This window comes from Pan troglodytes, chromosome 18, assembly GCF_028858775.2.
Source record: "Pan troglodytes isolate AG18354 chromosome 18, NHGRI_mPanTro3-v2.0_pri, whole genome shotgun sequence".
NCBI classification, from domain to species: domain Eukaryota; kingdom Metazoa; phylum Chordata; class Mammalia; order Primates; family Hominidae; genus Pan; species Pan troglodytes.
The window spans coordinates 34,712,525-34,734,294 of NC_072416.2; the positions used below are offsets into that span (position 1 = coordinate 34,712,525).

The 21,770-nt window shown below is 49.7% G+C and overlaps 1 protein-coding gene and 2 non-coding genes across 10 annotated transcripts in view; 1 reads left to right on the forward strand and 2 right to left on the reverse strand.

Annotated features, from left to right (window-relative positions):
* Positions 1–11,890: 11,890 nt before the first annotated feature.
* On the reverse strand, positions 11,891–12,406 carry LOC741498 (uncharacterized). The gene is made up of 2 exons (XR_010152343.1): positions 12,320–12,406; positions 11,891–12,115 (listed from the first exon to the last, which is right to left on the reverse strand). It is a non-coding gene; the product is annotated as an uncharacterized LOC741498 (transcript).
* Positions 12,348–21,770, forward strand: part of SRCAP (Snf2 related CREBBP activator protein) — a 41,720-nt gene continuing 32,297 nt past the window's right edge. For 4 of the 8 annotated variants that reach the window (XM_016929705.4, XM_054669305.2, XM_054669306.2 and 1 more), the window contains exons 1-5: positions 12,348–12,646; positions 14,093–14,166; positions 14,803–15,065; positions 18,359–18,610; positions 21,462–21,647. In XM_016929705.4, coding sequence (XP_016785194.2) covers positions 15,012–15,065; positions 18,359–18,610; positions 21,462–21,647 — 492 coding nt within the window. In that variant the 5' untranslated portion in view covers positions 12,348–12,646; positions 14,093–14,166; positions 14,803–15,011. Of the gene's footprint in view, positions 12,647–12,753; positions 12,947–13,324; positions 13,428–13,546; positions 13,655–14,092; positions 14,167–14,802; positions 15,066–18,358; positions 18,611–21,461; positions 21,648–21,770 lie in introns of those variants that run through there. The other 4 variants (XM_016929706.4, XM_063797090.1, XM_009430669.4 and 1 more) reach the window with 3 other exon arrangements.
* Positions 15,524–15,625, reverse strand: LOC112207371 (U6 spliceosomal RNA). Its single transcript, XR_002941803.1, has one exon. It is a non-coding gene; the product is annotated as a U6 spliceosomal RNA (small nuclear RNA).

A 21,770-nucleotide genomic window follows, 5' to 3' on the forward strand; every position in this document is an offset into this window, starting at 1 on the left:
GTGATCTGCGCGCCTCAGCCTCCCAAAGTGCTGGGATTACAGGCGTGAGCCACTGTGCCTGGCTCATCATCCTTTCTTTCTAAAGCTTGCACATATGCCATTTACGGTTACAGCACAATTGAATTAAACAATCCCTAACTACTGCAGTTTTTTCTTTTTGTTTTTGTTTGAGACAGAGTCTCGCTCTGTCGCCCAGGTTAGAGTGCAGTGGCACCATCTCAGCTCACTGCAACCTCCACCTCCCGGGTTCAAGCGATTCTCCTGCCTCAGCCTCCTGAGTAGCTGGGATTACAGGCATGCGCCACCATCCCTGGCCAATTTTGTATTTTTAGTAGAGACAGGGTTACTCCATGTTGGTCAGGCTTGTCTCGAACTTCTGACCTCAGGTGATCTACCTGTCTCAGGCCTCCCAAAGTGCTGGGATTACAGGTGTGAGCCACCGTGCCTGGAAAGTTTACTTTTTAAGTTCTTTTTTTGTCTTTTCTTCCCTTTCTACCTATAATCCTGTTAAAAAAAAAAAAAGCTTTTAATTAAAAATACATTCCCCGGCTGGGCACAATGGCTCACGCCTATAATCCCAGCACTTTGGGAGGCCCAGGCAGGCAGATCACCTGAGATCAGGAGTTCAAGACCAGCCTGGCCAAAATAGCGAAACCCCGTCTCTACTAAAAATATAAAAATTAGCTGGGCGTGGTGGCCCACGCCTGTAATCCCAGCTACTCCGGAGGCGGAGGCAGTAGAATCGCTTGAACCCAGGATGCAGCAGTTGCAGTGAGCCAAGATCATGCCACTGCACTCCAGCCTGGGCGATAAGAGCGAAACTCCGTCACACACACATACACGCACCCACCCAATGGAAAAAATTGAAAAATATAACACACCAGCAGAGTGTATAAAATACATGCATTTTTTTAAAAAGTAACTAGACGGCCGGGCGCAGTGGCCCACACCTGTAATCCTAGCATTTTGGGAGGCCAAGGTGGGTGGATCACCTGAGGTCGGGAGTTCGAGACCAGCCTGGCCAACATGGTGAAACCCCGTCCCTACTAAAAATACAAAAAGTTAGCCGGGCATTCATTGTGGTGGGTGCATGTAATCCCAGCTACTCGAAAGGGTGAGGCAGGAGAATTGCTTGAACCCAGGAGGCGGAGATTGCAGTGAGCCGAGATCTCGCCATTGCACTCCAGCCTGGCAACAATAGTGAAACTCCGTCTCAAAAAAAAAAAAAAAAAAAAAAAAAAAAAAAAAAAAAAAAAAAATCCAAAGTAACTATAAGCCGGGTGCTGTAGCTCACGCCTGTAATGCCAGCACTTTGGGAGGCCTCCGAGGCAGGCGGATCACCTGAGGACAACATGGTGAAACTGTCTCTACTAAAAATACAGAAAACTTAGCTGGGCATGGTGGCTCATGCCTGTAATCCCAGCTACTCAGGAAGCTGAGGCAGGAGAATCGTTTGAACCCAGGAGGAGGAGGTTGCAGTGAGCCGAGGTCAGGCCCACTGCACTCCAGCCTGGGGGACAGAGGGAGATTCTGTCTCAAAAATAAATAAATAGTAACGATAAAGCAAACATTTGTTTTACCTCTACCTTAAAAACATTTTCAGTAGTTGTTGTTTTGTAAAGACAGGGTCTGACTATGTTTCACCTGCTGGTCTGGAACTCCTGGACTCAAGCAATCCTCTTTCCTCAGCCTCCCAAAGTGTTGAGATTACAGGCGTGAGCCACTGCTCCCGGCCAGTTGTTTTTAAGTTTAAAAAATAAGTATAACAAACACCTGTGGCCTGCGCCTGTAGTCCCAGCTACTCAGGAGGCTGAGGCAGGAGAATCGCTTGAACCCAGGAGACAGAGGTTGCAGTGAGCTGAGATCGCGCCACTACACTCCAGCCTGGCAACGAGTAACACTCTGTCTCAAACAACAACAACAAAAACACACCAAAAAAAACACTTGTGTACCACTCTCCAGGAATTAACAAACACATTCTGCTATTTTTTGTTTGTTTGTTTCCTTTTTTTTTTCTAACAAGACCACAAAACAGAAGGTACTTATTCCACACACCATTTTTTTTTTTTTTTTTTTTAGAATGCAGTACTTAATGGTCACTCTTTTGTGAGTCACTTAATGGAGCAAGGCTTTTCTTATTTATTGTATGTCATGTGACCTCAGCCAATATTCTCCTTTTGTTGTTGTTGTTTTGTGTTTGTTTGTTTGTTTTGAGGTGGAGTCTCACTGTTGCCCAAGGATGGAGTGTAGTGGCTCGGCTCACTGAAAACTCAGCTTCCTGGGTTCAAGAATTTTTTTAATTTTTTTTGAGATGGACTCTCGCTCTGTTGCCCAGACTGGAGTGCAGTGACGTGATCTCGGCTCACTGCAACCTCTGCCTCCCGGGTTCAAGCAATTCTCTGCCTCAGCCTCCCAAGTACCTGGGATTACAGGCGCCTGCCAAGATTACCCGCTAATTTTTTTGTGTTTTTAATAGAGACGGGGTTTCGCTATCTTGGCCAGGCTGGTCTTGAACTCCTGACCTCATGATCCACCCGCCTCGGCCTCCCAAAGTGCTGGGATTAGGCATGAGCCACCGCGCCCGGCCGAATAATTTTTTAATTCAAATAAAAAAGTTTGGGCATGCTTACAGTCCTTCCGACAGCAGTGTGTGCACCTAGCTGCCCATACCCTTCCTAGAACTGGGTGTCATAATTACAGTTTCCTTCTCGTAAGGTTGGGATGTTTTGGATTCGTGTGTTTGCTTAAGATGTGCTGGGTTCAACCCACGAAGGCTCTGTGCTTGGCTGTGTTCTGAGAAGTTTTCAGTCCTTGTGGAGAGGAGAGGTATTCTAGCACCCTCTCCTAGCCTCCTGGGACCTCAGCCACCCACAACTGCCTTCCAGAGTTTCCTCGCAGAGGTTCCCCAGAAAAGTTATTTGCTAAATCTGTCAACCTTACCACCACATTCCCTTTCTGCTTAAAGATTTCAATCTCCATCACCTTTTACCTAGACTACAGCAGTCACTTAGACTCTTGTCCCAACAGTCCGTTGTCAGCACGTTGTATCTGGCCTCTGCTCAAAGCCCTCCTGCTACACTTCACATTCCATCTAAGCTCCTTAGCTTGGTCTTCAAAGCCCTGCCAGATGCAGGCCTGATCCTCTTCTAAGACCGCATCTCCCACTGTTCCCCTTCCCCTGCAGTCTCCTGGTGGGTTCCTGGCAGGATAAGCTGGGTCTAGCCTCAGGGACTTTGTACTTATTATTATTATTATTTTATGAGACAGAGTTTTGCTCTTGTCACCCAGGCTGGAGTACAATGGAATGATCTTGGCTCACTGCAACCTCCGCTTCCTGGGTTCAAGCGATTCTCCTACCTCAGCCTCCCAAGTAGCTGGGAGTACAGGTGCTCGCCACCAGGCCCAGCACATTTTTGTATTTTTAGTAGAGATGGGTTTTCACCATGTTGGCCAGGCTGCTCTCGAACTCCTGATCTCAGGTGATACACCTGCTTCAGCCTTCCAAAGTGCTGAGATTATAGGCGTGAGCCACCGCGCCCGGCCCCTTTGTACTTATTTACCTCTGCTTAGGATGCTCTTCCCCCAGAGGGTCTCTGTTCAAATGTCACCACACTAGAGAGGCCCTCCCAGACAATCTTGTCTAAAATAATGCCTCTTCTGCCCCTCACCCGAGCTCATCCACCCCACGTTATTTTTTCATAACACGTATCAGCCATTATTATTTTATTTTATTCATTTACTGAGATAGAGTCTCGCTGTGTCGCCCAGGCTGGAGTGCAGTGGCACAGTCTGGGCTCACTGCAACCTCTACCCCCCAGGTTCAAGTAATTCTCCTGCCTCAGCCTCCCTAGTAGCTGGGACTACAGGCAGGGGCCACCACGCCTGGCTAATTTTTTTTTTTTTTTTTTTGAGACAGAGTCTCGCTCTGTCGCCCAGGCTATAGTGCAGTGATGGTGGCACGATCTTGGCTCACTGCAACCTCCGCCTCCCGGGTTCGAGTGATTCTTCTGCCTCAGCCTCCCGAGTAGCTGGGAGTACAAGTGCCTGCCACCACGCCTGGCTAATTTTTGTATTTTTAGTAGAGACGGGATTTCATCATATTGGCCAGGCTGATCTCGAACTCCTGACCTTGTGATCTGCCTGCCTCAGCCTCCCCAAGTACTGGGATTACAGGCGTAAGCCACCATGCCCAGCCAACCATCATTATTTTATATTCACACTTATTTATATGTTTGTTATTTGTCTTCTCCCACCAGGAATGTAAGCTTGATAAAAACTGAAACCTTGAGTGTTTTACTTGTTTGTGTTTCCAACATTATCTCCCCAGTGCCTAGAATAATGCCTGGCACGTGGTAGATGGACTCAGATGCTAGACCTGGATTTGACAAGGTGTACTGCACAGCAGTTAAGAGCACAAATGTAGCTGGGCACAGTGGCTCATGCCTGTAATCCCTGCACTTTGAGAGGCTGAGGCAGGAGGATTGCTTGAAACCAGGAGTTGAAGGCCAGCCTGGGCAACAAAGCAAGACCTCATCTCTCTCTTTTTTTTATTTTTATTTATTTATTTTTTTTGAGATGGAGTTTTGCTTGTCACCCAGGCTGGAGTGCAATGGCGCAATCTTGGCTCACTGCAACCTCTGCCTCCTGGGTTCAAGTGATTCTCCTGCCTCAGACTCCCAAGAAGCTGGGATTACAGGCACGAACCACCAAGTCGGCCATTTTTTTGTATTTTTAGTAGAGGCGGGGTTTCACCTTGTTGGCCAGGCTGGTCTCCAACTCCTGACCTCAGGTGATTCCATCTGCCTCTGCCTCCCAAAGTGCTGGGATTATAGGCATGAGCCACTGCGCATGGCAAGACCTCATCTCTTAAGAAAAGTCAGCCAGCCATGGTGGCTGGCACCTATGGTCTTAGCTACTCAGGAGGCTGAGGCAGGAGGATCACTTGAGCCCATGAATTTGAAGCTAAAGTGAGCTATGACGCCCACCACTGCCCTCCAGCTCCAGCCTCGGCAAAGAGTGAGACCATCTCTTGGGGGAAAAAAAAAAGCACAAAAATGAGTCAAGTCCCTCTGGGTTGACAGCAGTCCCTGTGCTGTTCTTTTTCAGCTCCGTAACTTGCGACGTTACTTAACCATCCTTTTCACCATCTATAAAAGGAGGATGGTAATCTATTTTTTTTTTTTTTTGAAGCAGAGTTTCACTCTCGTTGCCCAGGCTGGAGTGCAATGGTGCGATGTCGGCTCACCACAACATCTGCCTCCCAGGTTCAAGCAATTCTCTTGCCTCAGCCTCCTGAGTAGCTGGGATTACAGGCATGTGCCACAACGCCCAGCTAATTTTGTATTATCAATAGAGACGGGGTTTCTCCATGTTGGTCAGGCTGGTCTCGACCTCCCGACCTCAGGTGATCCACCCATCTCGGCCTCCCAAAGTGCTGGAATTACAGGCGTGAGCCACCACGCCTGGCCGACAATCTATGTAACATAATTGTGAGAATTAAGTGAGTTCATTCATGTAAATACACAGGTTGGTGCTTAGTGCTTGTCATTATTATACTTCTTGAGTGAATTTAACACATAGTAGCCAGGTGCGGTGGCTCACGCCTGTAATACCAGCACTTTGGGAGGCCGAGGCGGGTGGATCACCTGAGCGGGAGTTTGAGACCAGCCTAAGATGGCGAAACCCTGTGTCTACTAAAAATACAAACAAACAAACAAAAATATTAGCCGGACATGGTGGTGTGTGCCTGTAATCCCAGCTACCCTGGAGGCTGAGGCAGGGGAATTGCTTAAACCTGGGAGGTGGAGGTTGTAGTGAGCCGAGATTGCACCACTGCACTCCAGCCTGGGCAAGGGAGCGAGACTCCGCCTTAAAAAAAAAAAAAATTAGCACATATGAGCTATTGCCGTCATGCAACAAGCAGGCATCAACCAAGCCCAAGGTGTTGATATTTATGCTGTGCGTGGCACTCCCCCAGACAGTGGACATAGATGGGCATGCATTAAAGTGAACAAGACAGAGGTAAACCCAAGGAATTATTCGTAGAGTGCAGATAAGCAAAAAAAGCACAGACTGTTACAGGAGATATAGCGTAGTCTGAGGGCAGGGAAGGCTTCTGGAGGCAGTGACTTTGTCTTAGGACTAAGGATGTGTAGGTTGTAACTGCATGGAAGGAAAGAGAGAAGCAAGTGTGAGAAAGCCCAGAACAGAGAAAAGAACCTGCAGAGAGACAGCAGTGGCTGGAGTGCAGGGCACTGGGAGAGATGAGGCTAGATAATCTGCCAAGGGCTTATCATGCAGGGCCCAGGGGCCTCGGAAAGGGGTTTCACAGGAGCCATGAAAGGACCTGAAGGAGAGTGACTCTGTCCGATCTGCAGTGAGACAAGTTTCCCCTGGCTGCTGTGTGGAGACATCTTCTTCAGGTCTCCATCCAACTTCCACTTCACCAGAGTCCCCCCTGGTTTAAAAAGGCCCCTCCCCTGCCCCTCTCTACCTGCTTTATAATGTAATTGCCCTCGCCATTCCCTAACATGTCACGCTCTCAAATGCTGGTTCCGATTCCCCCACTGCAATGGATACCACACGGGAACTGGGTTTTGGTGGGGCAGGAGAGACTGGCCACACAAAGATCAATTAGGAGGGTGGTACAGCCTGCTTCGGATCCAGATTTTTGACTTGCCAGGGGGGTTAGGAGCAGCTGTTGGGATGGAAGAGAGCAGGAGGCAGGACTCAGTTCACCTGGAAACTTCATTTGCATAGCACTTTACATAAGACTGAGAAACATCAACTGTCCATATCAAAGAATGGGACGGGGAAGCTATTGGAAACCATGGTGGTGGCGCTAAAGTTTCTAACCAGCCAGTTCTTGGGGTTATAAATCATCAAGGGCTTAGTATCTCCCATAGGAGTGAAGAGAAACAGATAGAATGGAGAAGTGTTTAAAATGTAACGCACAAGACTTGGCGTCTGGATGTGGGGCATGAGGAAAAGGGAAAGTGATGCCTACATTTCTAGCTTGAGCAATTGAGTGGATGGTGCCATCTCCTCAGAGCAGAGGGAGGAGGAGCAAGTTTTGTGGTTCAGATGGTGAGTTCACTTTTTTTTTTTTTTTTTTTTTTGAAATGGAGTCTCGCTCTGTTACCAGGCTGGAGTGCAATGGCGTGATCTCGGCTCACTGCAACCTCCGCCTCCCGGGTTCAAGCAATTCTCCTGCCTCATCCTCCCGAGTAGCTGGGACTACAGATGCCTGCCACCACACCTGGCTAATTTTTGTATTTTTAGTAGAGACGGAGTTTCACCATGTTGGCCAGGATGATCTCGATCTCTTGACCTCGTGATCCATCTGCCTCTGCCTCCCAAAGTGCTGGGATTACAGACATGAGCCACCGCACCCAGCCTTGTTTTGCCCAGGCTGGAGTGCAGTGGCATGATCTGTGCTCATTGCAACCTCTGCTTCCTGGTTCAAGCGATTCTCCTGCCTTAGCCTCCCGAATAGCTGGGATTACAGGCGTGAGCCACCACGCCCAGCTAATTTTGGTATTTTTAGTAGAGACAGGGCTTCACCATGTTGGCCATGGCTGGTCTCGAACTCTTGACCTCAGGCGATCTGCCTGCCTTGGCCTTCCAAAGTGCTGGGATTACAGGTGTGAGCCACCAGCCTGGCTGTGAGTTCACTTTGGATGGAGGAGTCCAAGGTTCCTAGGGAGCCTCCTGCAGGAGGATTCCAGGAGTTAGAGGATTCTGAGCTGGGGATAGTCCTTAAGAGATGGTAGTTGGAATAAACATGGAAATCATGAGAAATTACTGGAGCCTTAGAGATTAATGCCCCTTTTTTTCCCCTGAGATGTCTTTAGGCAAATCACCAGAAATGCTTATATGGGAGTGCTTTCCGGTTACAACCTGGCTTCTCCACCTCACCTTGATGGTTCTGTAACCCCCAGCCACTAATAGCAATGGAAGGTCCATTAAAGGGAGGGGTCCTGGAAGCTGAAGCTTCGTTAGTTTTACAATATCTGCCTCAGCCCTTGAAGACTTGGATGAGAGGAGGCAGTTGAGGCAAGAATCCTTAGCAGCCCCACCAATTGATGGAGGAGACCAGAAGTGTCCTGTGGGGAGAGGGAGAAGGAAAGGGAGTGGCCAGGGAGGTGGGAGGAGCCTGGGAAAGACTGGAATCACAGAAGGAACCATGTTTAGAGGATCATCATCACTAGCAATCAACGGCCAAGTTCTGCTAATTTTTCCTTTAGTCTCTACCCCCATCTCCACTGCCACCTCCTGGCCAACAGCTCCCATTACACACAGGTGACTGCTGGTATCCTCCCTGTCTTTAGCCTTACAGACATATCACGCATCTTGTTACATACATCACCCTTCGTAAAGTGGAACATGTGTCATGCCAATCTTTTTTTTTTTTTTTCTGAGACGGAGTCTGGCTCTGTCGCCAGGCTGGAGTGCAGTGGCACGATCTCAGCTCACTGCAACCTCTGCCTCCCGGATTCAAGCGGTTCTCCTGCCTCAGCCTCCCGAGTAGCTGGGACTACAGGCGGGGGCCACCACGCCTGGCTAATATATATATATATTTTTTGAGACAGAGTCTTGCTCTGTCGCCCAGGCTAGAGTGCAGTGGCGGTGGCGCAATCTTGGCTCACTGCAACCTCCGCCTCCCGGGTTCAAGCGATTCTTCTGCCTCAGCCTCTGGAGTAGCTGGGAGTACAAGTGCCTGCCACCACACCCGGCTAATTTTTGTATTTTTAGTAGAGATGATGGGGTTTCACCATGTTGGCCAGGATGGTCTCGATCTCTTGACCTCGTGATCCGCCCGCCTTGACCTCCCAAAGTGCTGGGATTACAGGCGTGAGCCACCGTGCCCAGCCTGGATCATGCCAATCTTTTGCTTAACAACTTTCAATAGCTCCCTGTCACTTCCAAACGAATGCCCCATACCTAGCCTAGCATGCTGGGCCCTTAGCCGCTTGGAGCCAGGTGATCTCTCCAACAGTGTCTCAACCTGCTCCCTCATAGAGAAGACAAGCTGGGGCCGGGTGTGGTAGCTCACGCCTGTAGTCCCAGCACTTTGGGAGGCTGAGACAGGAGGGTTGCTTGAGGCCAAGAGTTCCAGACCAACCTGGGCAACATAGCAAGACCTCCCACTTTCACTACAAAAAAATAAAAAATAGCCAGGCCTGGTGGTGTGCACCTGTAGTCTCAGCTACTTGGAAGGCTGAGGTGGGAGGATCACCTGAGCCCAGGAGGTTGAGGCTGCAGTGAGCTATGATCGCACCACTGCACTCCAGACTGCGGCACAAGCTGATTCACTGTCCCCCATTCCCCGCCGCCCCCCGCCCCCCCCGCCAACCATCAGCCTTGTGGAGGTTGTGTCATCTTCCTGGAGAGCCTGCCTTCATGCCTAAATTTTTCAAGGCCAGGCTCAAATGATACTTCCCTAGGAAGCCTTCCCTGATACCCCAACTGGGTATCCAACCTGACCCTTGGAGAGTTCCTTGACCACCCTTCTTTTGAGACACCGCAACACTGCCATGCCTTTTACCAAGCTCACAGCTTATCCTGCAATGAGACTAAGTTCTTAAGAGCAGGGACTGTGCCATCTTCCCTCCTCTCTCCCACTGCACACAGCACAGGGCCAGATAGGAAACAGGCAGAGGAAATGCTGGTTAGGAGAACATGCTCATTGACACGCTGGTGTATAAACAAGAGGTCACAAGTTTAACTGCCTTTAGGTGCCAGATATGACAAATGTGTTAAGTTGCCCCGTGCAAAACAATTGGGAATGGTGGTGCCTACGGCACATCGGAGACGTCATTCTCTTGCCTGAAGTAATTTTTCTTCTTTTTTTTTTTTTGAGATGGAGTTTTGCTCTTGTTGCCCAGGCTGGAGTGCAATGACGTGATCTTGGCTCACCGCAATCTCTGCCTCCCAAGTTCAAGCAATTCTCCTACTTCAGCCTCCCGAATAGCTGGGATTACAGACATGCGCCACCACACCTGGCTAATTTTGTATTTTTAGTAGAGACGGGGTTTCTCCACGTTGGTCAGGCTGGTCTCGAACTCCCGACCTCAGGTGATCCACCTGCCTCGGCATCCCAAAGTGTTGGGATTACAGGCATGAGCCACCATGCCTGGCTTCCTGAAGTTTTAATAATACCCAGAACATGAAAACACTGTGTAAAGCAGCTGGGCGTGGTGACTCAAGCCTGTAGTACCAGCACTTTGGGAGGCTGAGGCAGGCAGATCACCTGAGGTCAGGAGTTCGAGACCAGCCTGGCCAACATGGTGAAACCCCGTCTCTAGGCCGGGCGTGGTAGCTCACGCCTGTAATCCCAGTACTTTGGGAGGCCAAGGCGGGCGGATCACGAGGTCAGGAGATCGAGACCATCCTGGCTAACACGGTGAAACCCTGTCTCTACTAAAAATACAAAAAATTAGCCAGGCGTGGTGGCAGGCGCCTGTAGTCCCAGCTACTCGGGAGGCTGAGGCAGGAGAACGGCATGAAACCGGGAGGCGGAGCTTGCAGTGAGCCGAGATTGAGCCACTGAACTCCAGCCTGGGGGACAGAGCAAGACTCCGTCTCAAAAAAAAAAAAAAGAAAAAAGAAACCCCGGCTCTATTAAAAATACAAAAATTAGTTGGGCATGGTGGCCAGTGCCTGTAATCCCAGCTACTTGGGAGGCTGAGGCATAAGAATTGCTTGAACCCGGGAGGCAGAGGTTGCAGTGAGCAGAGATCGTGCCACTGCACTCCAGCTTGGGGTAAAGAGCGAGACTCTGTCTCTAAAAACAAAAAACGAAAAACAAAAAACAAACTATATAAAGCAGCTGGGGGCGGTGGCTCACACCTGTAGTCACAGCACTTTGGGAAGCTAAGGTAGGTGGATCACCTGAGGTCAGGAGTTTGAGAGCAGCCTGGGCAACATGGTGAAACCCTGTCTCTACCAAAAATACAAAAATTAGCTGAGTGTGGTGGTGCACACCTGTAATCCCAGCTACTTGGGAGGGTGAGCCATGAGAATTGCTTGAGCCCGGGAGACAGAGGCTGCAGGGAGCCAAGATTGTGCCATTGCACTCCGGCCTGGGTGACAGAGCAAGACTATCTCAATAAATGAATACATAAATAAATACTATGTAAAGCACATCAGAAAGCTAACCTTGACCTTAAGATCATGGGTGTGAAACACTGAACTATAGTGAAATATACTCCACATTTAGGTAGTCCTTTAGAGCTTTTTTATTTTTTCATAATTTAAAATTTTTTAATTTACTGTAGAGACGACGTCTCACTATGTTACCCAGGCTGGTCTTGAGCTCCTGGCCTCAAGTGATCCTCCTGCCTTGGCCTCCCAAAGTGCTGGGGTTACAGGTGTGAGCCACCGCACCTGGCCCTTTAGATCTTTCAAAGCAATTTTACATCAGCAATTCTATCCTCACTTTACAGAGGAAACTGAAGCTCAGAAAGGTGAAGTTAATTGCTCAAGGTCACACAGCAAGGAGTTAATGGCACAAGGCTAGGTCCAATTCAGGCTCTGGCCTGGGATCCCCTCTTCTGGGGGTGATGGGAGGAGGGTCTAGAAAAGATGGGCATCATCCACTTTTCTTTCAACCCAAACTTCATCTGTAAAATGGGACCAACAGTCCTCTTCGCAGGGAAGAGCTAAACTGAATGGAGGAAGGGGAGCTTCATCAGGGCTTCCTAACCTGGCCTCTTAGCGGGGGCTTTAGGTGGTAAAATTTTATGACAGCGAGTGCATTCTTGTGGCTTAGACTGCTTGGCTAGGAATCTTGACTTCAGGATCTGTCACTGTGTTTAACGCCTGAGCCTCAATTCGTTTGTAAAATGGAGCAGTTAGGATTAAAAGAAATAATCAAGGCACCAAGTAGTGTCAGTAGAAGGTAGCTGTTATTTATTGTTCTATTCTGGGGTAAAGGTATCAGATTCTCAAAGGGATTCTTAATCTAGAAAGTTTGCGAAGAGATGGCAAAGGTGTTTGAAAGCTATCAGGAAACCACCCTCGCGTAAAACGAAGCAGCGCTACAGAAGTGGGCTGCCATGGGAATCGGGAGGCCCAGGTTCCACTGCTAACTTGCTGCAGCTTACTGGGTGATCTGTAAATAAAAAGGGAGGTGGCCGTGGTCCGAGCTGGCAGCCGCAATGCAGCCCCAGGTAGATCTAGGGGCAAACGGTAAAGGCGCTCCGAGGAAGGGCGAGCGCGCAGCCTCCGGGAGACTACACCTCCCAGGCTGCCTTGCGCACCGTGCTGCACCCTACGCTAGCACGCGAGCCTCCCCGTTCCCCCACCCTCCAGTTACTGTCTCTCGCGAGAAGACGGGCCGCGCCGGCGATAGCGATTCCGAGCGAGTGGTGGTGGTAGTGGTGGTGGTGGCGGCCGAGACGGCGGCGGCCATTTTGGTGAGGCCTCGGGAGCGGCAGCGGCGGTTCGCTGGGAGTAGCGTCTGCCCTTTTTCCCCACCCACCGTCCGCATCTGTGTGCTGCGAGAAGAGGCAGTGGAGGCAAGGCGGTGGCAGTAGCCGCAGTCTCCAGGGGAGTTTAAAGGCCGCGAAGGCGGTGGCCAAGAGGGGGCCCTCCCCCCTCCTAGGCGGGAGGGGGGGTGGTGCGCACGCCCCCGAGGACGCAGGTAAGGAGAGGGAGACAAGATGGCGAACGCCCCACAGTTCCCCCTCCCATGACGGCTGACTGCGCGCGCATCTTTCCGCCACCGCCTCCCCCCCACCTTCCCGGGGTGCTGCGCGCGCACCCTCAGCCGGGGCCCCGGGGCCGGTGCGCGAGGCTGTCGGCGCGCGCCCATAGAGACAGACTGAAGGGGTCAGGCCGGCCGGTGCTGGGCCCCGGCGTGTCTCCTCTCCCTTCCCGCCCTTCTGCGCACGCGTGCCTGAGCGAGCGAGCGAGCGAGCGAGCCCTGAGAGGACGGACCCAGGTGCGCTCCTGCCCGCCCACCAACCCAGTCACCCCTCAGGGGCGCGCGGGAAGAGGAAGGGGGGCGTGGGACGAGTAGTCGGGGCGCGCGCCCACCACATCTAGCCGGGGGACCAGGACCTGGTGGCACGAACCCTCCCTTCTCTCAGCCTTTCGCGGTCGGGTGATGGGGGGGCTCCCTGACGGGCTTGGATGACGAGCTTCCCAGCCCCGCGACCCTTGTGTGCGTGGGCTCGGGTTCTGGCGGGAGCCCCCGGGCCGTGCGCGCAGCCGGCTCGCTCCGCCTCCAGCCGCGCACGCGCGGGCCCCTCCCCCGCCCGGCGCGCACGTTGGGTGGGGTGGGAGTCTGGAGGGGGCGGGGCTATCTCAGGGCTAGTGGCAACTTGGGCAGAGGTCAGGGGTCACGCGAGGTCAGTCCGTCGGGAGGGCTAGGGAGATGGTCACGAAACCTGAAGTCAAGAGTTAAGGCTTGTTGGCTTCTGGTGAGCTCGGGTCTTGGGAACGTGTGGCGGAGTAGGGAGTGAATCAAAGCCGGCACTGTGGTTTAGGAATTTCCTTAAACACTGGGGAAGCATTTCCGGGCCTCCTGCGGGTTCACACTGCCTGTTTCCGGCGCGTGGTTCTTGGCAGTGCGGCCTCTCGCTTTTGACTGCTCCTGAGTCTCCTTTTGCTGTGGTTCTTGTATTTGGGGAAGTGTCTCAAGGCGCAGGTATGGGATACACAGCGCCCTGCCCTGAATCCTGGGCGGATTTTCCTGTGACCAGCATGTTTGTTGACTCTTCCCGGGAGTTCCACTCTCACTTCTGCGTTCAGCCCTCACTGGAAAGGCCCGCAGGCAGGTAGCACCTTTCTGAGGTTCTGGATGTGACAGCTTTTTTTTGCTGTATTTTTTTTTTTGTCTTCCATTCTGTGGTTGGAGCCTTTACCCTTAAAATTTTTGAACTTTCTTTCTTCACTCCTTTCCTGCTCCTGCCCCAGGCAGGATCGTATGTCCCTCCGGAATTCACAAAACATGATTTGCATTTCCCTGAAGTGTGAGATTTTCCTACTACTGTAGTTTTTCTGTTTCTAGTCTTTTAACTGATTTGGGTATATTTAAACGTCTCAAAAAACTGGAGTAAATAATACGCTTTGATGGATGTTTCAGGTGTGATTCCCTTCAGTACGGCGGCACCGTGGAAGTGCAGACTTTCACAGGGGGTGTGGTCTCAGCTCACACAGGTGAGGGATCTGCTACCATTTTGTGTGCTGATGCTAATGGGAGAAATGTTTGAGATAATGAAAGCAATTATAGGTCCGTATTGGGGATTTTCACTCTAGAGAAGCATGGGAATGTTTGCATGTGATTTTTCTGTAGAGGGTTTGATTATAGTACAACAACTGAACTGAGGCTGTGGGTTGAGGAAAACGTGGTCAACCTGGCTCTACCAGGAAGAGTAGCAGGTTTTCCATGGTTTTGGCATCAGACTGTGGATTGAAGCCCTCCTACCACTTTTTTACTGTGTAACCTTCCGCAAATCATAAGGTCTTAACTTCGTAACTTACGAAACAGATTATATTAGAATGTAAGCTCCATTTAGGTCGGGAATCCTTTCTGCATGGCTCTATCCGTTGTGTGTAGGAGGAAGTCAATATTTGTTATGCTGTGAAAAGCACTTGGTTTTTAAGGTAGGTGTGAGGATTATAGAACACATCAAACAGGTACTAAAAGTATCTTATACATAGTAAGTGCTCAAGAAATGTAACCTGTAATTTCTGTGTTTCTCTTTATTCAGTGTTATTTCTGGTTTTTTAAAAATACTTTTTCATCCCCTTTAACTGCATTTCTGTCTTTTTTTTTTTTTAACCCTACTTTAGGTGCTCCAGAGGCTGGTGGACCTGAGCGGAGGCTGGGACGCCCTGGTGGGCCCCGGGCCCTGGAAGGCGGGTCCCGGTGGCCGGTGGCCCAGAATGAGGCCAGCTCCCAGCATGCCCTGCAGCCGGACGCCAGCCCCTCGGCCAGCAGCAGTGGTGATAACGACCCAGTCATTCTTCAGGCATCCAAGGGGGAGCCTGGGAGTGGGACCATGCAGAGCAGCCCCTCCCCTGCTCACCCTCAGCTCCCAGTCCTACAGACACAGGTTTGAAAGTGGGAAGAGTTCCTTCTCTGCTTCTGCTTTGTGGATTGTTGAGTGTGAGGCAGAAGAAATGTGGCAGGGGAATATTTGTGGAGAGTTTTGGAGAATCTTTGGTGCTCGGGGGCTGGGCTGTAGTATGTCAGGTCTGTTGGATACTCACATTCCATTTAACATTAGTGTAATATTATCTCCAAGAGTGTAAAAGCACCTCGTTACCTGAAAAAGGTTGAATTAGGCTAGGCTGGAAATGGAGATCGTGGCACCATGCTTCTAATACCGTACGCTTTAAGAATAGTTTAACTTCTATCAGTACTGGAGTAGGATAAGCCTATGGATGGTGTGTAGTGTTCATTCCTTTCTCATACCAAGGAAGGGTGTGGGGTAGGAAAAAAAGCATGACTTTTAAACACATCTAGGTGTGTGTACAGTCAGCTTTCTATTTTAATTTTTTAAATTTTTCTATAAAAAGGGTTTCTTTATTGTGTCATCCTTGCACAGGGGCCATGCTAATCTTTTCTGTATCCTCCCAGTTTTAGTATATGTGTTGCCAAAGCGAGCAGTACAGTAAGCTTTTCATGTTTGTAAAGTTGGTATTTATAGTTTTCCTGAGAAACTGGGGAAATTTGTGACATACAGTCTTGTCATTTAGCCGAGGTAGGAATTTGAGTGGCGCAGTGTAAGGCTTATGTCCTGGAGTGAATTTGTGAATTCCCTGAGTATCCACATTTCAGTAGGACTTTGTTTTCCATTTTTTTCTTTTCTTTTTTTTTTTTTTGAAACGGAGTATCTTTCTGTCAGCCAGGCTGGAATGCAATGGCGTGATCTCGGCTCACTGCAACCTCCGCCTCCTGATTTCAAACAGTTCTGCCTCAGCCTTGCGAGTAGCTGGGATTATAGGCACCCACCATCATGCCTGGCTAGTTTTTATATTTTTGTAGAGATGGGGTTTCACCATCATGTTGGCTAGGCTGGTCTTGAACTCCTGACCTCAGGTGATCCACCCACCTTGGCCTCCCAAAGTATTAGGATTACAGGTGTGAGCCCCCAGGCCTGGCCTGTTTTCCATTTCTTTCTTTCTTTTTTTTTTTTTTTATCTTTAAGATGGAGTCTCGCTCTGTCACCAGGCTGAAATGCAGTGGTGTGATCTCGGCTCACTGCAACCTCCGCCTCCCGGGTTCAAACAATTCTTCTGCCTCAGCCTCCTGAGTAGCTGGGACTACAGGTGCGCGCCACCACACCTGGCTAATTTTTATGTTTTTAGTAGAGATGGGGTTTCACCATGTTTGCCAGGATGGTCTTCATCTTTGACCTCGTGATCCCCACCTTACTCAGCCTCTCAAAAGTGCTGGAATGACAGGTGTGAACCACCGCGCCTGGCCCAGAGTTTCGCTTTTGTTGCCCAGGCTGGAGTGCAGTGGTGTGGTCTTGGCTCACTGCAACCTCCACCTTCTGGGTTCAAGTGATTCTCCTGCCTCAGCCTCTTGAGTAGCTAGGATTACAGGCGTCCACCACCACGCCCAGCTAATTTTCTGTGTTTTTAGTAGAGATGGGTTTTCACCATGTAGGTTAGGCTGGTCTCAAACTCCTGACCTCTGGTAATCCACCCGCCTCAGCCTCCAAAAGTGCTAGGATTACAGGTGTGAGCCACCGTGCCCAGCCCTGTTTTCCACCCTCCCTCCCTCCCTTCCCTCCCTTCCTTCCCTCCCTTCCTTCCCTCCCTTCCTTCCCTCCCTCCCCTCCCTCCCTCCCCTCCCTCCCTCCCCTCCCTCCCCTCCCTCCCCTCCCTCCCCTCCCTCCCCTCCCTCCCCTCCCTCCCTCCTTCCCTCCTTCCCTCCTTCCTTCCTTCCTTCCTTCCTTCTCTCCCTCCTTCCTTCCTTCTGAGTGCAATGGCACAATCTCGGCTTACTACAACCTCTGCCTCCTTGTTCAAGCAATTCTCCTGCCTCAGACTCCTGAGTAGCTGGGATTACAGGCTCATGCCACCACACCTGGCTAATTTCTGTATTTTTAGTAGAGACGGGGTTTCACCATGTTGGTCAGGCTGGTCTGGAACTCCTGACCACATGATCCGCCCGCCTTGGCCTCCCAAAGTCCACCGAGCCCAGCTTCCATTTCTTAATGCTTTTGTAGTACCTTGTAAAGTGACGTGTTGGGTGTTTGAGAACATTGGCTATGCCTGCAGCCCATGCCTGTCCAATGAAGAGGTTAAGGTGGCCTGGGATTTATTGGTGGCTGTTGAATTTAGTGGTAGCTCACATTTATTGCATAAGTGAGTTTGCCACACTTGTTCTGAAAATGGAGGGTAAATAGGGAGTTGTTTATGTGCATGAAATCACTGAGGCTCTGAAACGATCAGAATTTGAAATCATATGCTATATATATATATATATATATATATATATATATAAATTTTTTTTTTTTTTCCTTTTCTTTTCGGAGACAGAGTCACCCTGTCATCCAAGCTGGAATGCAGTGGCGCGATCTCGGCTCACTGCAACCTCCGCCTCCCACACCTCCCAGGTTCAAGCGATTCTCGTGCCTCAACCTCCTGAGTAGCTGGGATTACAGGCTCCCGCCACCACGCCCAGCTAATTTTTGTATTTTCAGTAGAGACGGGGTTTCACCATGTTGGCCAGGTTGGTCTCAAACTCCTGACCTCAGGTGATCCACCCACCTCAGCCTCCCAAAGTGCTGGGATCACAAGCATGAGCCACCACCCCCGGCCTACATATATATATATTTTCTTAAGTTTGGGAACTGTGTAAATGTCAGGACATAATTCTTGCATGTCAAGCATCTATAAACTTGGCTCTGCCATCTTGAGTCCCTTATTAAAACTTTATCCCAAGGCCGGGCGTGGTGGCTCACGCCTGTAATCCCAGCACTTTGGGAGGCTGAGGTGGGCGGATCATGAGGTCAGGAGATCGAGACCATCCTGGCTAACATGGTGAAACCCTGTCTCTACTAAAAATACAAAAAATTAGCTGGGCATGGTGGCGGGCGCCTGTAGTCCCAGCTGCTCAGGAGGCTGAGGCAGGAGAATGGCGTGAACCTGGGAGGCGGAGCTTGCAGTGAGCCGAGATCGCGCCACTGCACTCCAGCCTGGACGACAGAGCGAGACTCCATCTCAAAAAAATAAAATAAAAACTTTATCCCGAACGTTTGTGTTTATGAAAATAAGGTTTATACCTTACTCTACACAGTTTTTTCTTGTGAAGATCGGATGAAATAATGTATCTAAAACACTCAGCACAGTGCGAAGCATTTATTTTCTCCATCATTTTCCTCTTTTCTAGATGGTGTCGGACGGCATGACAGGCAGCAATCCTGTGTCCCCTGCCTCATCCAGTTCCCCAGCCTCTAGTGGGGCAGGCGGCATCTCCCCGCAGCACATAGCTCAAGATTCCTCACTGGATGGACCTCCAGGCCCCCCAGATGGTGCCACAGTGCCCCTGGAGGGGTTCAGCTTGTCCCAGGCTGCTGACCTGGCTAACAAGGGCCCGAAGTGGGAGAAGAGCCATGCCGAAATTGCAGAACAGGCCAAGCATGTACGTATTAGGAAGGCTTATGAAGATTCTTGGGAGTTATCTTCCGTAAACTCCCACGTCCTCTTGAGTATTTTATGTTTCTTTTCTTTTTTGTCATGGATTTAGGGTATAGGTTCTGCCTTAATGTATATGATCGTGAACAAACTGCTTGAATACTGAGTCTCATTTTCCTTGCTGTAAATAAAATAGGAATGATATAATAGTTTATAGGCTATTAAGAGGTTTAAGTTATAGGAGCAAGGCCAGGCGCAGTGGCTCACACCTGTAATCTCAGCACTTTGGGAGGCTGAGACAGGCAGATCTCTTGAGCCCAGGAGTTCAAGACCAGACTGGGCAATGTGGTAAAACCCCATCTCTGTAAAAAGTACAAAAAATTAGCTGGGTATAGTCGCACATGCCTGTAGCAGTCGCAGCCACCCAGGAGCCTGAGTTGAGAGGATCACCTGAGCCCAGGAGGTCAGGGCTGCAGTGAGCCACGATTATGCCACTGCACTCCAGCCTGAGCAACCGAGTAAGATCCTGTCTCAAAAAAAAAGGAGAAAATAGACACAAAAGCACTTTGTAAACTGTGATGCTCTTAAGATTTACTGGTTTCTATTTATTTCTATCATGCAGTCTGTATTACATTTATCCAGTGGTAAGTGTGGTCTCTGGGCCAGCAGCATCAGCATCACCTGGGAACTTACTAGAAACACAAATTCTTTGCCGGGCGTGGTGGCTCATGCCTGTAATCCCAGCACTGTGGGAGGCCGAGGCGGGTGGATCACCTGAGGTCAGGAGTTCGAGACCAGCCTGGCCAACGTGGCAAAATCCCATCTCTGCTAAAAATACAAAAATTAGCCTGGCGTGGTGGTGCAGGCCTGTAGTCCTAGCTACTCAGGAAGCTGAGGCAGGGAAATTGCTTGAACTGGGAACCGGAGGTTGCAGTGACCTGAGATGATGCTACTGCACACCAGCCTGGGTAACAGTGAGACTCTGTCTCAAAAAAAAAATGCAAATTCTTGGTACCACTCACCCACCGACCCATTTGAAACTATGAGGGTAGGGCCCAGCAATCTTTTTATTTTTTATTTTTATTTTTATTTTATTTATTTATTTTTTTGAGATGGAGTCTCGCTCTGTCGCCCAGGCTGGAGTGCAGTGGCAGAATCTTGGCTCACTGCAAGCTCCGCCTCCCGGGTTCACAGCCATTCTCTGGCCTCAGCCTCCTGAGTAGCTAGGACTACAGGCGCCCGCCATCACACCCGGCTAAATTTTTTGTATTTTTAGTAGAGATGGGGTTTCACCATGTTGGCGGGATGGTCTTGATCTCTTGACCTTGTGATCTGCCAGCCTCGGCCTCTGAAAGTGCTGGGATTACAGGCATGAGCCACTGCGCCCGGCTGCAATTGGGTTTTTTTTTTTTTCCTTGAGACGGAGTCTCAGTCTTTCGCCGAGGCTGGAGTGCAGTGGCATGATCTCGGCTCACTGCAAGCTCCGCCTTCTGGGTTCACGCCATTCTACTGCCTCAGCCTCCTGAGTAGCTGGGACTAAGCGCTCGCCACTATGCCTGGCTAATTTTTTGTGTTTATAGTAGACACGGGGTTTCACCGTTTTAGCCAAGATGGTCTCGATCTCCTGACCTTGTGATCCACCCGCCTTGGCCTCCCAAAGTGCTGGGATTACAGGTGTGAGCACAACCTGTTTCTAAAAGTCCTCCAGATGATTCCGGTGCCGCCTCAAGTTTGAGAGCAGCTGGTCTAATATCCACGTCTTTCTTGATGTTTCCTTCACTGTCAGGCCGTTTAGTCCTGTCTGGTCTCTGGCTGTCATTTTCTCTGATTTAGTTTTTATCAGGAGAGGACAGAAATAACAAAGACAGAGGCTGGGTGCGGTGGTTTTCGCCTATAATCTGAGCATTTTGGGAATCCCAGGCAGGTGGATTGCTTGAGCCCAGGAGTTCCAGACCAGCCTTGACATTGTGAAACCTCGCCCCTACAAAAAATACAAAAAAATTAGCTGGGCATGGTTGCATGTGCCACCTGGGAGGCTGAGTTGGGAGGCTGAGTTGGGAAGATAACCTAAGCCTAGGCAGCAGAGTGAGACCCAGAAAAATCTCACTCAGATTTCTGAGTGAGATTCAGAAAAAGAAATAAGACAGTTGTCCTGAATTTTTTGAGTCGTCTCTGTCAAAAAAATTTTAAATGCTTTTTTAATAAAAGACAATCAGTGTAGAAGCTTTAGTAAAAATGACCACTCTTTTTTACACCTAATCAGTGTTAAACATTTCATGTATAACGTTTCAGTATTTTTTACATAAACATATGCATTTTTACAAAAGTAGTATTTTTAAAAACAACAGTGTGTCAGTTGGGCATTATAGCATATTTCTAAGCTTAATGCATCATGAAAATACTCTGAGTAAGTAGAATTCTACAATGATGATGATCCCTTGTATCTAGAATCAAGAGGGAAGTATGTGTCTCCTACTCCTCTGGGAAGCTCCTCTTGTGATATGATTTCCCAAGTCTCTCCTATGTCTATGGGGTGTGGAGATTGTGTTAAATAATGGAAAGAGCATGAAATTTGCTGTCTGGAGTCCTCAGACCTATTTTTGATTCACATTTTCTATTACTTTCTAGCTGTGTGATCTTGGGCAAGTCACTTAATCTCCCTGATCTTTTTTCCTTCTTCATCTCCCTGATCTTTTTTCCCTTCTCTGAAGAGAGTATGATACCTGCCTGTAGGTTTGGTATGTGGACTAAACATAAGCATAACACACTCAGCCCACTTAGTGCTCAGGAATTCAGCCGTGGCAGTGAGATGGAGTGTGCGTTTAGAACTGTTGATTGATCTGGCTCTCCCTGATTAGGAGGCCGAGATCGAGACTCGGATTGCTGAGCTGCGGAAGGAGGGTTTCTGGTCACTGAAGAGGCTGCCTAAGGTGCCAGAGCCCCCTCGCCCCAAAGGTCACTGGGACTATTTGTGCGAAGAGATGCAGTGGCTCTCTGCTGACTTTGCTCAGGAGCGCCGTTGGAAACGGGGTGTGGCCCGGAAGGTAGGTCTTCCGCTGGGACTTCGTTCCTTTTCCTTTTCAGGTCAGTTCCTTCCCGGTTTGTTGGAAGGGGACCAGACAGAATGGTGTAGGCATTAAGAGCAAACTCTTGATTTTCCAGATTTC